Here is a 14070-nt window from a genome sequence, read left to right as displayed (position 1 = left end):
GGATTGCACACCAGTCAGTTGAATAGACCCTGGTCGCAGTGTGAACTGAACCCAACCCAGAGAAGCCCAGCACTTGTTTTGAGACGAGGTAGCGTGCGTCTGCACAGTGCTTCAAACAGAGAAACCAAAAACTGGGGTGACTGAGGATGATTAACACCAGGCCCCGCTGGAAAGCATAGGTGTGTGTTAGTTGTGGAAGGAGAAATTAGCACGTGGTGGTCAGGGTAAAAGAAAAAGCTTCAGTATTAAGAAGATTCCGTGTTAGAGGATGAAATGAAGACTAATATGGGTTGTCTTGGTGACTGTGTAACCTGCTGTCGGTATAGTGGGTAGGTGCAATTTGCTTCTGGATAAACGCATAATTTAAATTCCTTATTTTATCTTAGTACTCATATTACACAGCTCTTTTATATTTATAAACCAGGTTGGCTTTCGGAACTTCCTGCAGGTTTTGAAAAACTGTCTGCAGTCATTTATGATAGCATTTTCTCCTTTACTCTTAGGCAGTTTCTTTTATATCCACCCTCGTGCTGAGGAATATTGAATGTCTATAAATGCGTTTCTCTTTCATGGTATTTTGATGTAATAGCTGCCTGGGACACTGAGTGAGGTTCTTGTTTGGTAAATTACTGCTGACGTGGGTTTCTGAGAGTTGCTTGCAAATGAGACTTTTAAACTAGGTCCTTTTTTGCTGTTTGGCAGCGCAGCACCTGCTTCTGTTTGAAAGTGAGGGCTAGCAATTTTCATTACGATTTCAGTTGAAATTTTAACAGTTCTTCCTCCAGGTGCACTTGGCCCTTGATACTTGAATGAATATTTTTTCCAAGGCACTATTTTTCTTGTAATTGGATGTAATTGAGAAAATAGAAACCCCATTATTTTGTGATAGTGTTTCAAAGGGGGGGGGGAGAATGCAGGAGTGGTGGGGTTTCATGGATAGTTTGTTTCTCTACAGAAAACTGTTACTAAGCAGCTGAGAACTATTGTCTGGTGCGGTTAATGGTCTTGCTGAATCAGATACTTCCAACAGGAGATGCTTATTCATTCTGCAGTGCTTGAAGGCCTAGCCTACACTAACAAACTGACCTGTTACCAACCTGCGTAGGTGCCGAAACTCTCTTGTGGGTGATGTCGATGAGTCAAAGCCATTTTAGTGCTGCTGTGGAGGATAAGATCTATTTCTTCCTAGCTTTGCAGCCTGTGACAACGCTGACGGTGCTGGTGGGACTCTCCGGTGCTTTGGGGGATCCCTGGGAGGGGTGGCCTTTTCCCTGCGGTGGGGTTGGGTTCTGCGAGACCTGCAGGAGCAGATGAATACGCTGACCAGAAGGTGGGGGGAGGCTTTGGGTGGTGGTGCTGATGTGCAAGTCGAGGTAGCTTTTTCATTCATTTACGTTTGCACTAAAATTACAGACTTTCATGTACCCTTTTTTCCTCCTCTAGCTTCATGTTTCCTGTCGCAGGTGGTTTAGGCCCCCCTCAAGGTATGTATGAACTTAACATTTTGAGCACAAAGTTCTTTGTTTAGTTACGTTAAACAACTTAAAATAGTTCTGCACTGATGCTCAGAAGCGTGATTATTAATTGAACTCCATAGCTGGTTTTCCCCTTGAATTCAGTACCGGTAAGCTGACCCTTATAACTCCATTTATAAAACTTTCTATGCAATGTTGAAGAAGCAGTGTTACCAGAATGCTAGATGAAAGATCTAGGAAAACTATATCTCCATTTTTAACCTGAATTTGCCTTTAAGATTTTTGTGTTATTTTGAGTGTGGTATTTAACCTCTTTATGCTTCATCTACCAGCTGTGTATACCCATATTGTGTGGGTGTTGCAAGACCTGGTAAATATTTACAAAGCACAGCAAGACCCTGGGACAAGAGTCACAACCTGTGTGGAAAGTATTAATACAATAGAAGAGCCTCAGCCTTAAATTACCTTTGTTCTCATTCCTGTTGCAGTGCTGTTTAATTAATGGAAAATACAGAGAGAACTTGTAGGGAAAGTGGAGGGTTTTCTTACAAAAAGTCTCGGGGACTGATTTATGGATTATTCCTGAGTGTGTCATGTCCCTCCTGGAGTGCTTTTGCGTGTGATGTTCAGTTATGCACAGTTATAATTATCTCATGGTGTGCTGGTAACAAATGTGTGTTAGTGTATGTCTCCCAAGGTAGCAAAATATGAGATGAAAATACTGAAACATAATCCCCTTGGCTTTATCCAGTGAATTAATACATTCCAGCTTGATTTGTCCAATTTTGTTGAAGTTTAGCTTTAACTGACAAATATTGTAACCATTCTAATATATGTAGTGGACTAATTAACCTACAGACAAGTTATCCAGCCAGATCAGAGTGTGAAGTTGCGTTGTGAAATGATGAGTTTATTTCCCAAGACTTATCTTCAAAAGCTGCCAGTTTGTAAGTTTTCCCCTTCAAGAGAAACAGACAATGAACACCACCAGTCAACTTGGTTAATTAAATCTTGTTAATTGGAAATGACCCTTTCAAAAATCATACGGGAAGAAACCCACAGAGAATCCTTAGGATGGTGGGAGAATTCATCAGCTTAGTTATTGAGAAAGCCCCATAACATTTCTTCCCTTAGACTGACTGATATCTAAAGTAAGGAAATTCTGTGGCTGCCTGCAGTGTAGCATATTTTTTTTTTATTTTTTAAACAGTCCAGCAAGACTGAGAGTTTTTTCCTTTCCTTTGCTGGTTTAGTTAAAAAAAAAAAAAAAAAAAAAGGCAACCCCCCTACCACCTTTAACACTAACTGGGAGCTTACCTTGTTTATTGTTTCATTGTAGGGATGATTCCTATGCAACAGCAAGGATTTCCAATGGTTCCTGTCATGCAGTCCAATATGCCAGGCATGATGGGAATGAATTATGGTTCTCAGATGCCTCCTGGACCCATGACCATGCAGGTGCGTGGCAATGAAATGTGGGCTGAAATGAGATACCTTGGTGCTTGTCTGAAAGGTGACAGCTGATGCCATAGTCCCCTTGCAACTGCAGTGGGGGTAAGAGGGTGGAACTTGGCTAGAAACTGAAGTGTGGGTATTAGTCCATAGTGGGACATTGTATTTTGTAGTATTCTCTTTGAAGATATTTCTAATTAAAGAATTCTCCAAGTTTCGTTGGGATCTGGATAGAGAGAGTGGGGGAGTTTGGCATACATTACTCACTGTTGTAGAGTAGAGAGAAATGAGGGTGTAGTGCAAGGACAGCATCAGTAATATTTAAAGTAACCTGGACGCTATAGCCCACTCAAAGATGTCAGAATCTGAACTTTCATTTCATTATACGTGTTGTGACACCAAAGTGTGATAAGAGAAGCATGGTGTCTGAACAGGAAAAGAAACAAAAGCGTCAGCAAGATGTTGAAAAGCTACCAGATGCCACCTACTCCAAAGTGTGGTTAGTAATAGTATTGAATTGTTAAGTAACTATAATTCAGAACTCCCACAACATACCTCTTCTGCCTTTTTAATTTTGCTTCGTGCTTTTTCTTCTTTTGCTTTGGTTTTATGTACTTACCATTAAGGTGGTGTATTGTGTAGTATTTTAAATGAGACCTTTATAAGCAGATAAGAAGTGACTGTGTACACAATCTGATTGATCGTGACCAATTCACTGAATTGTTTTATCCCTTTGTAACTCAAATGCTAGAGTTAATAGAATTAAGTTTCCTGAGTGTAGATGGCAATTCATAAACTTTCTTTTTAAATACCTTGTTCTAGGGAGCAAGGAATCTGTTAAATGTGCTGTATTTTCTCATGTGACTGCTTTTCCCACTTGTCCTGCTTCTGTATTTCATTCTCATTCTTTCGTGCTTAAAGTCACTTTGTCTTTAGCTCTGCTGTTGCTAATTGAGGAATAAGAATGAAATATGAGTATCTAATATTATGTTTTCTCTCTTTTAATATTTTGTTTTTTTCTATTTAGCACCATATGTGCTTATGTACAAATTTGCACTTTGCTGAAATTTAATGTTTTGGCATGGCTTTGTAGCCAAATTGCTATGTGACAAACTGAACTTATTGTATCTTGCCATCTCCTTACACTCCCTTCCCTTCCCACCCCCACCTGGAATTTATTAGATTAATTTTGTAAAATTTATAGTAGGAAGATGTTTTTATGGGAGCTGGTCTAAAAATAATAAACAACTTTTGTTCTCTTTCTATGTGTTCTGATACCAAACACAAAATGAATGGTAAGAAAAGGAAGTTATTTTCTGGCCCCTTCTATATTAGGCAAGCTTTGCTGCTGTAACTGTACCAGAATATATTTCTCAGCAAATGTTTCTGATACAGATGCAGTTTATTCAGACAAGTCTCCTCTTGGCTGTTGTCGTACGCTGTCACCCTCGGACCCCTGGATAAGCTATGGTTGCAAAATGAGTAGACCACGTTTTGCCAGCATCCATCGTTGGTTAGGAATGTGCGCCTCCAGCAGGGAATTTGACAGTATTACACAGTCACTCAGAATAGGAAACAAAAAACCCAAGAAAACCCAAAAGCATGGTACTGAACCACATGTAGCACTGTAGGATGCCTGTAACCTTCCTGCTCTTGAGGTAGGTTGTATGGATTTGAAGTCTTGATTTTTGCATTTGACCAGAAGACCACCCTGTCTTCTAAAATCCTTTAAGAATTGTAACTCATTATTGAGAGGGAAGAGTGCCATCTACTGAATGACCAGTGCTTTGTTCTGTAGCAGCTAGTCTGTGCTCAGACACTGCTCATCCAACTGTTCTTAACACTCCTAATTTTATGAGACCTACCTAGTTTGCAATTTGGCAGGGTGTAATTGCCAGTGGTTTGGCTTTTTCTGTGGAGAAAAAAATATCTTGGAGTTGTATTTATTTTGTTCTAGGGTGGCATGCCCTTAGGGCCGATGCCAGCGACCGGAATGCCTTACATGGGACAGGCTTCTTTCTTGGGAATGCGTCCAGCAGCCCCGCAGTACACGCCTGACATGCAGAAGCAGTTTGCAGAGGAACAACAGTAAGTGACACTTTACTGACTCTTGGGAAATTCTTCTTTTTTTAAGGGGGAGATGTAGTCTGGAGGGGTGGCCCACACAGTAAAACTATTGATAGCTTCTCTAGAAAAGTAGTCCCTTTAGGGCTTTAGAATATCGTTGAGATCATTCTATTGCATTTGAAGGTCACCTATGAAGCTAGTAGTGGCTGTCATACAGCTCTGAGAAGTAGAAATGTGTGCACTAAGCCATCTTGAATTTGAGACAGAAGAAATGGAAAAATCAAGCAGAAGCTTACCATGAAAATTGTAATGAAAAATTATTTTTAGATTTTTTTTTTTTAATCATTTTGCTTCAGGAAGAGGTTTGAGCACCAGCAGAAATTCTTGGAAGAAGAAAGAAAACGGCGCCAGTTTGAAGAGCAGAAACAAAAGCTGAGACTCCTAAGCAGTGTCAAACCTAAGGTATGTCCTAAATAATAAGCGGGGTCTGTCTTTCTTCAGGTTTTTTTAATGGCTTTTAATGGGATGGTCTCTTTCAACAAGCAAGTAATGGAGAACTTATATGAGACATCAGATTACATCTTGAAAAGCATCTGGAATAGTCAGTCCTTTACACACTCTTGGTGTAATGTAAACAAAGTCTGGTGTTGAAAATGAAATCAGCTTTTGAAAAATAAACCAACCTGGTATGTAACATTTGGGAACAGATTGAGCTTCTAGACTAGAGAATGTTTGGTTGCTTGTTTGTTAACTTTGTCCAAAGGTTTGGACAGTTGCAACGAGCTTGAAGGCTCTTATCTGCAAGAATGCAAATAGCTGAGTAAGGTTTATATATAGTTCTTGTGCATAAAGCTATGTCTAAAGACTGAGAAACACTGTTATGGTGTAGTCTGCAAAATAAATGCTTTCTAAATATGGGGGTTATTGTCGATATGCTTCAGGAAGGCACTGATGGAGAAAGAAGGGTTTAATCTAACAGCAGGCATGGCTAACTTTGTACTGAAGAAGTGTGGATATTGAAAGAAAACTGAGCTGTTCTGTGAATTTTTCAAAATGTGTTCTGTGGTGTTTCAGACAGGTGAAAAAAGCAGGGATGATGCTTTGGAAGCCATTAAAGGAAATTTAGATGGTTTTTCTAGAGATGCTAAAATGCACCCGACACCGGCATCACATCCAAAAAAGCCAGGTTTGTCATTTTTCTCATTTTCCAACTGAAAATAAAACTCTAATGTTTGAAATCCTTAGCGGGGGAACTAAGTCCAAAAAGTACTTTTATTTGGTGGTACAAAGTGAGTGGATTAACTGTTTTGTAAACTAAAGTGTCATTCTAGCAACTGCTTGCTTGGTCAGATTATGAGGGTGAAATACGAGATATATCAGCTTCTATTAGAAGACTTGAAATCTTTAAAAGAAAGCTTAACGTGCTGTGCTTAATGTGAAATATCACGGAAATTGATAATGCATTTTTTCTTTTCTAGTCAAAGCATTAATTAATGTTTTGCAGAGTGCTTTTGAAGCTGAGAAGTGCTATACAAGTGCTAAGAATGACCAAAACATTGTATGATGACTTCAGCGTACTGTAATAGCTTACTTGTGTACCATTGCCTGGGCATGGTCAAACCGAAGCCTTCTGTATTCTCTTCTCAGTAATTACTACATTTGTAACAATTGCTACTAAAGATTTCCTGTGGGTTGTAGTATAGTTTGTTCTGTGTCTAGCCTGAAACAAAGCTTATCTAGACAAGCTTTTTCCTGGATAAAATCTTTATCTGTACTGTGGATTTGCTCTTTGATAATTTTGAAGTTACAGGTGGTTTCTGACAATCTTCTGTTGTCTGTAGATTTGCCTGTCCTATGTCAGTTCTGTCAAAATGGGTAACTATGCAAGGGATCAAACAGCAGATTGTCTAAATGAGTACACATTTCTTACATATCTTATGATATATTACTGAGCTTTTGAGGATAAAACACTCCTTTAAGGGAGAATGTCCCCCCCGTGCACACCCCCATTATGTCCAGTTTGAAATATTACTTCTCGATTTGTTTTGACCCAGTCTGTTTAAAACAAATAGTGTACTTCTGTAGCCAGTGTTAAGAATCAAGTTTCAGACAAAGTGTTTTCATCATAAAAAATCTGGGAGAAGATGCATGGTTGGAAGTGGCTGCTCAGTTTTACCCTATGTGTTTTAAGTGTTTTCATCATAAAAAATCTGGGAGAGAAGATGCATGGTTGGAACTGGCTGCTCAGTTTTACCCTATGTGTTTGTTATGCTGACAATAACAACTCTGCACATCTCTGTCAAATAATGCATCCACTGCTGTTTCCCCTCACCCATCTGCTATGTATACCTAGTATTTGCCACTTTTCCTACCTTTCCACCTGTGAACCTTGTTCCTCATCACTTTGCATTGTGTGTTCATTCCATTTTACAGATCATCCCACATCATCCCATTCTGCTGTATCTGTTTCCCACTCTGCTTTTCTCGATGATGAAGAATTTAGTGACTTTATACAAGGGCCTGTTGAAATCCCCAAACTGGTGCCTCAAACCACCTCTCAGCCTTTTCAGCCTTTCCATTCTGCTGCTGAGGCTGGGCAACTGCTTTCAGAAAAGGCTGTGGTCCAACCTCTCCCTCCAGCCCAGACTCCAGTGTTATCCATCCTGCATGGTACAACTGGGCAGGTTCCTTATTTTCCTACCTCTGCATCTTCACCCAATATCCATAAAACAGGTAACACTAAAGTATATTTTTTACATGTCACCTTCTGTCATAGAGCTACACAGCGTCTTTACTTATTTAGTTGGGGTTTTTTTCAGTCTGTCTGAAAGAAGTAATATATAGACAATTAAGTAGAAACCTGCTGATCCATGGGAAAAGATGATTTAAGTCCCCTTCTTCCTTCCCTTAGAACTGCACTGTAAAAGCAAGTCACGTGTGGATCCAAAGATTGCTAAATATGCAGATGGCTGATCTTAAGTGAACTAAGTCTTGTGTGCTAGCATCGTTGTAAGTCTGTGTAGTAGAAAAAGATAGAGTTGAGATGGTGGTATAAAAATAACTATTACGCTAATGTGGAGCACTTGTGTGCTTCCTCTCTTGGAGGCTGAATGGATGTTGGCGAGATTAACGTGAAGAATTTTGCAGATATAAGTAGATACTGGACACTTCCGATACTGATGCCTAGATGATTATGCAACGGTAATCCTAATACAGAAAATAGTTTAGTGTGTTCCTTCTACTTGTTGCTTTTTGTTTGTTGAATTTGTTGTGTATGCATGGTAAGTAAAGGGCAGAATCAGGCTATAAAAGTGTTTGAACAGGGTGGTGCTGTTGGTCTAAGCTGGGACGGATACTCATCTTGATAACTCATCAGTGGTACCAATAATACTTTTCCTTTGAAAGTGTGGAATTGTGATCTGGGTGGTTAATAACAAAATATAAATAATTCCTCCTGCTGTTTATTCAGGCTCTTCCTTGGAGGAGAAAGCCTTAGATAATGGCTCAAATGAATCTGAACAAGAGCAAACCAAACTTAAAACATCCGAAGTTGGGCACAAAGCCTCGGCTGCAAGCCAAGTTCATCCCAGTCTAACCATCAATGACTGGGATGTTGTAGGTGGACATGAAAGTGGTACCACTGCTGCAGAGGTGCACAAGGTTTCAGAACAAAACATAGCAGTTGAAGAGTGTGGTGAGCAAATGAAACATTTGACAGAATTTAAATCTAATAAGATGCTGCTTGAATGCTAACACTCTGTACACTAATTCTAAGGCCAATCCTGCATAATTTTGCTCTGAATGCCTGCTTGAATAATATGTCAGTGCCTCCTGCTCCTTCCTAAAAGTATAACAACTATGATTTTGCTCTGAACTTTTTCCACGTGAATTTACTGCTGTAATCACTTTTAACGTGTTTGTTTAATCAGGTCTGCTGTTTTAAAATATTCTGTCTTCTTTCTTGGGGAAAAAAAGATGTGCTCTCTAAAGATTTATTTTTTTAAATTATTTAAGGAAACATTACTAAAGATGGTCAATGTCATGGTGGGTTTTCATCTTTTAACTCTGAGGGGATAAAAAGAGTTTTAGCTTAAAACTCTTAGCTAGTTAACACTTGTTTCCCAGACAATTTGCTGCTCATATGCATTATGCCTAAAACTATCTGTGCTTTAGGGATCAAAATTTCAAAAGCTGGACTAGATGAAAACTTTAAGCAAGCTTTAGTTCCAATTTGGATTTTATTAAAGCTGACTATTGACTGTTTGGTTTTGTTTTATTCCAGTCAAAATAGATCCAAGGTCTCTGGTGCACCTTGATGATTAGTGCTCTGATGTTGTACTTAAGGATTACATGAAATGTGGGCTTCACTGTAGTCAAGTATGATAAAAATAAATGTAGCCTTTGTGTACTCTCACTTTACTGGGGGGTGAGAGGAGGTGGAGAAGGGGGAGAAGGCTGCTGGTCTGTAGATAATGGGATTGGGCACTTTCTCAAGCAGTTATTTCTCTTCTAGAAGTACCATAACTTTTTATTAATAAAAACTCATGTGTTCCTCTCCTCAGTCATTGGATGTGTTGCTTTCAAGTGCTTTCTTATCCAATATATTTAAAAAACATCATTGGATGAAATTAAAAGGTTTGAATGGACATTTTTAATAAGTGGAGGGGCTTAGTAATACACAGTAAACTGCTAAAAGTGACTTAGTTTTAAAGAATATACAGTGTGAAATAGGAGCTGTTCATTTTTTCATTTCACAATGAATTGCGTTGTTCATTTTGTACCAATTCAACACAATATGATCCCTGATTTAAAGAAAAAGAAAAAAAAAAAAAGGGCGGGGGGAGAGGAGGCAGGAAATGACCCTGGTTTAAGACTGTAAGACAGCGAGTTTAAATACAGCCTGCAGATGAAGACGGTGTTGGAAGTGATTATGTAGAGCAACAATAGTTCAGAATAGTTCCAAATGTTAAGGGTGCTTTGAAGGATGAGCTGAAGTACTTTGTGAGGAACAGAAGTTTAGTAGTTAAGTGATAATGCTGAAAAATGGCAGACCCTTAGTCACCTGGATATTATCAAAGTTTTGAGTAAGACTCTCCTATCTATCAACTAAATATGGCTGAGAATTCCTTTTTACTTTTCATACTAATTGATTTTTAAGGGGCTGAGTTTTATCAGAGAGATTCAAGGGTGAGAAGCAAGAATTGGTAGGATGCAGAAGTGTATGGAAGGGTGGTTGATGCTGAAGAATAATGAGGCTGGAGGAAGTAGCAAATTTATTTTACTTGGCTGGTGAAATGGAAGGAATTGCTTATATTAAAATGTGCTTGGAGTTGTGGGATGATTAGAAATTAGACTGCAGTCAGGAGAGAATCCATGAGGAAGATGACGAGATGCAAGGGCACTGGGAAAGACAATGAAATCTGAAATGATTCTGATTTTTGTCAGAGCTCCATCCAAGATGAGCATAAAATCTGCTTAGAGGGAGCTAGATAGGAAGTAAAACGATGAGACTGAGGGGAAGAGTCTACACAGTGGGGAAGGGAATAACCAATTCACAGGGAGTAAAGTGTGGCAGATCGTGTTATGAAAGCCTGTAGTAGTGAAGGCGGCTATGACGTCTTCTGGATCTGAAGACTATGGGGCAATGGATACGTTTTTGTGAACATGGGATAAGATCTTGCTGAGATTCAGTCTAATAGGCTGTTTGTGGATTTCCTCGATAAGGATGTTCTGGTGGAACATTGTGGTTCTTATGGTAGGTATGAATTTATTTATTCCACAAGTAGCCCTAACAGCATATACTTGATGAGAAGACTAAGTTTGGTATGGCACAGAACTGCTGCTATGAAATTTTAAGAGACAGTGAGACTTGAGCTTCTGTAGAGCTAGAAATTAAGAGGGAGGCAAATGAGGAGCTCCTTATTTCATTATGTATATAACCATATTCTGGCTGTTACTGTCGAATAATTCTAGGTATGTTGAAATACATATTCCTGCAGTAGCTGTTTTTCCTCTGAGCACAGAGATTCCTATCTGAAATCTTTGCCTGAAATGCTAAATGATACTGACCAACTACGATCTAGTCTCTAAGATCTTTATAGTCTGAATCTGTATATCCTAATGCAACTGTCTTTCTTTTTCTTACTGAATGGAATATGTTTAGGAGTTGGAGTATTCCCTTCACAGGACCCAATTCAGCAAATGATGCCTCCTTGGATTTACAACGATAGCTTGGTCCCAGGTAAACAAAGTGGGCAATATAAGGTGTGAATGTATGTGTGCTTATGTTGCCATTTATTGACCAAAGCATTATTCTTCAGTCATCAAATGAATCCTATATATTTGATATGTTACATTTTTATGGTGGCTTTATCTGCATTTGAAAAAATATGGGTTTTATTCAAGCATGTTAAATGTTTAATCTAGAATTTGTTATGACAGAAGATTATGCTAGTAGAGGTTGCATTGCTGATAATACTGCTTTCATGGGTAGTCTGGTTTTTGGCCTGTCTTGTAATTAAGCAGGCTCATTTCTTAAGGCTATTTATCTTATATATGCAAATAACACAGTAAATAGAAAATGAAATGCTGTAGTAAATATTGATTACACTGAGGTTTAAATACATAAAGCTATTATAACTATCTTTTTATATGGATTATCCTGCAATTTCATTAAAGAAACATGTTTTGAAATGGAGCACTGACTATATTTTATATAAAATATTTATTTGCTTGTGTTAAACTTGTCTGTAAAGACCATCCAATAATGTATTTAGATGAAACATGATGATACAATACAATGCCAGAATGCTGTTGCCTTACCTTACACTCAACTTACATGTTGAGTTTGAGACGAAATAGAAAAGCAATCTTAAACTCACTTGAAAACAGCAGTTGTCACTGTCTAATACTGACTCCCTCTTAACAGAGTTGTATAAGAAAATTTTAGAAACCACTTTGACTCCTACTGGAATAGATACAGCTAAACTCTATCCCATACTGATGTCATCTGGATTGCCCAGAGAGACCCTTGGACAAATATGGGCTTTAGCCAACCGCACTACCCCTGGGAAGCTCACAAAAGAAGAGCTCTACGCTGTCCTGGCTATGATAGCAGTAACTCAGGTATGACTAACACTTTGGAGATCAGTGCAAAAAGGCAGTTCACTTAACTAATCTGCCATAGATTGCGTGTTGGCAGAAGTGGCTGGTATACCACACCTGTGGTAAAATACTACTTCTGTTGAAGTCCAGAGGAGAAGCTCCCCTTGTACCTTCAGTGGGATTATAATTTCATCCCCTGCATTTGCACTAAAGAAAGGAGTAACTGAAATGTAGTGGGATTATAATTTCATCCCCTGCATTTACATTTCAGTTACTCCTTTCTTTAGTGCCAGTTGAGGATAGTTCTTAGATATACCTACCAAACACATGTATATGTATTTCTAGTAGAAAATACTGACTGTTTTTCTTCTGTTGTATACACATCTTCCTCAGACGAAAGGAGTAACTGAAATGTCAGTTGAGGATAGTTCTTAGATATACCTACCAAACACATGTATATGTATTTCTAGTAGAAAATACTGACTGTTTTTCTTCTGTTGTATACACATCTGTTTTCCTCAGACTATATGGTTCCTGTATCCCTTAGTCTGCGAATAGCTAGGCTTGCTACCTCTCTCCTGAACCAGTGGAGTGTTAATTTTAGGCTTCCGTTCTTTGTCAGCATAGTGTCATCTCTTAGCAGTTTATTTCCAAATACCAGCCCTGTATGAAAACTAAGGCAAGAGCATCTCGAGCGACAACGATCAAAGCTGAGGTACCTTGTTGGAGTGGTGTGTAGGAAAGATGATACAGCACACCAGGTTCAACATAGCTTTGCTTGCCAGTGCTTACTGGATTGGTTTATTAAAAGCCAAACAAGAATGCTGCCAAATGCCTCTGCCCACCCAGACAGGTATCGTTACCCTCTGGGTAACTCCAGCAGTCAGGATTCACTTATACAGGCTCTTGACAGCATGTTTTCCTTTGGAAGGTTTACTTGAAGCTTGACCAGTACCCTGCTCTATCATGATTTCAATAATACAAGCTAGAAACTGGGGTGAGAATGCAATATGCCTTTTTGTTGATGTGTACGTGTGTATATGGTTGTCTTTGCTTTTCTGCCTTTGCAGAGAGGAATACCTGCAGTGAGTCCTGACGTGTTAAACCAGTTTCCAGCTGCCCCTGTTCCTACTTTAACTGGATTTCCAATGCCGCTGCCTGCCACAGTGAGCCAGCAGCCTCTGATGCCCTCCGCGCCGCCCGTCTCCATGCCTCTTAGCATTGGGACGGCCGTGATGGGAATGAACATCACGGCACCAGCGGGCGGAGCTGCAGCACAGCCTTCGGGAGGATTTGTGCCATCCTACCCGCCGAGTCAGGTTAGCTCGCTCTTGTTGCGTGGCAAATCTCCATTGTCCTGGAAAGAGAATTAGCCTGACTCTTTCAAAGCTATGTAGTGACAACAGACTTTAAGTAAACAGGAAAAAATGGAGCTGAAATCTAGCACGTGACATCTGAAAACATGAAGTCACGCCACTAAGGATGTTCTTTTGTTTTTTCTGTTTCTTTCTGGTGGCATTAGAAGAGGTATAAAAGCATTCTCCATTCCAAACTAATTGCATTGAAAGGGGGTTTTAGTTGTAGTTAGGATTTTGTAATGCACATAAAATGGAATTTTAGGTTAAACTCTACAATAGACTCTATTAGCTGGTAAAATAAGTCAGACTTTTCAGGAGAAGCTGAGAACTATGAAAACCTTTGGTTTACAACACTGTAAATCATGTGGGGGATAAATTTTGCTGTTTGCAAGTATGGTTCATCCTTCTTCGGAGAACATTTCTTCTGATGCCTTTGCTGTGTGTATTGATTTTAAATTATTGATTGATTTAAATTATTAATATTTGTCCTGTATTAAAAGATTACATGGCTATGATCAATAATACATTTAATGTGAAAGGAGTAGAGTTCCTTACTCACCTGTTCTTCATGCATACTACTTGTAATCCTGTACACCTTGTGTGTGTTTTGCGTT

General features: G+C 39.1%; 1 protein-coding gene across 1 annotated transcript in view; it reads left to right on the top strand.

The window, feature by feature from the left end:
• Positions 1 to 1420: 1420 nt before the first annotated feature.
• Positions 1421 to 14070, top strand: part of SYNRG (synergin gamma) — a 38559-nt gene continuing 25909 nt past the window's right edge. Inside the window, exons 1-10 of the mRNA XM_009278247.2 lie at positions 1421 to 1484; positions 2815 to 2933; positions 4885 to 5015; positions 5351 to 5456; positions 6069 to 6180; positions 7428 to 7727; positions 8464 to 8688; positions 11158 to 11235; positions 11923 to 12119; positions 13169 to 13417. Coding sequence (XP_009276522.1) covers positions 1448 to 1484; positions 2815 to 2933; positions 4885 to 5015; positions 5351 to 5456; positions 6069 to 6180; positions 7428 to 7727; positions 8464 to 8688; positions 11158 to 11235; positions 11923 to 12119; positions 13169 to 13417 — 1554 coding nt within the window. The 5' untranslated portion in view covers positions 1421 to 1447. The remainder of the gene's footprint in view (positions 1485 to 2814; positions 2934 to 4884; positions 5016 to 5350; positions 5457 to 6068; positions 6181 to 7427; positions 7728 to 8463; positions 8689 to 11157; positions 11236 to 11922; positions 12120 to 13168; positions 13418 to 14070) is intronic.

The sequence above is a fragment of the Aptenodytes forsteri genome, unplaced genomic scaffold (genome assembly GCF_000699145.1).
Source record: "Aptenodytes forsteri isolate BGI_AS27 unplaced genomic scaffold, ASM69914v1 Scaffold66, whole genome shotgun sequence".
Taxonomy (NCBI): Eukaryota; Metazoa; Chordata; class Aves; order Sphenisciformes; family Spheniscidae; genus Aptenodytes; species Aptenodytes forsteri.
This window is presented reverse-complemented; position numbering and strand designations above follow the sequence as displayed.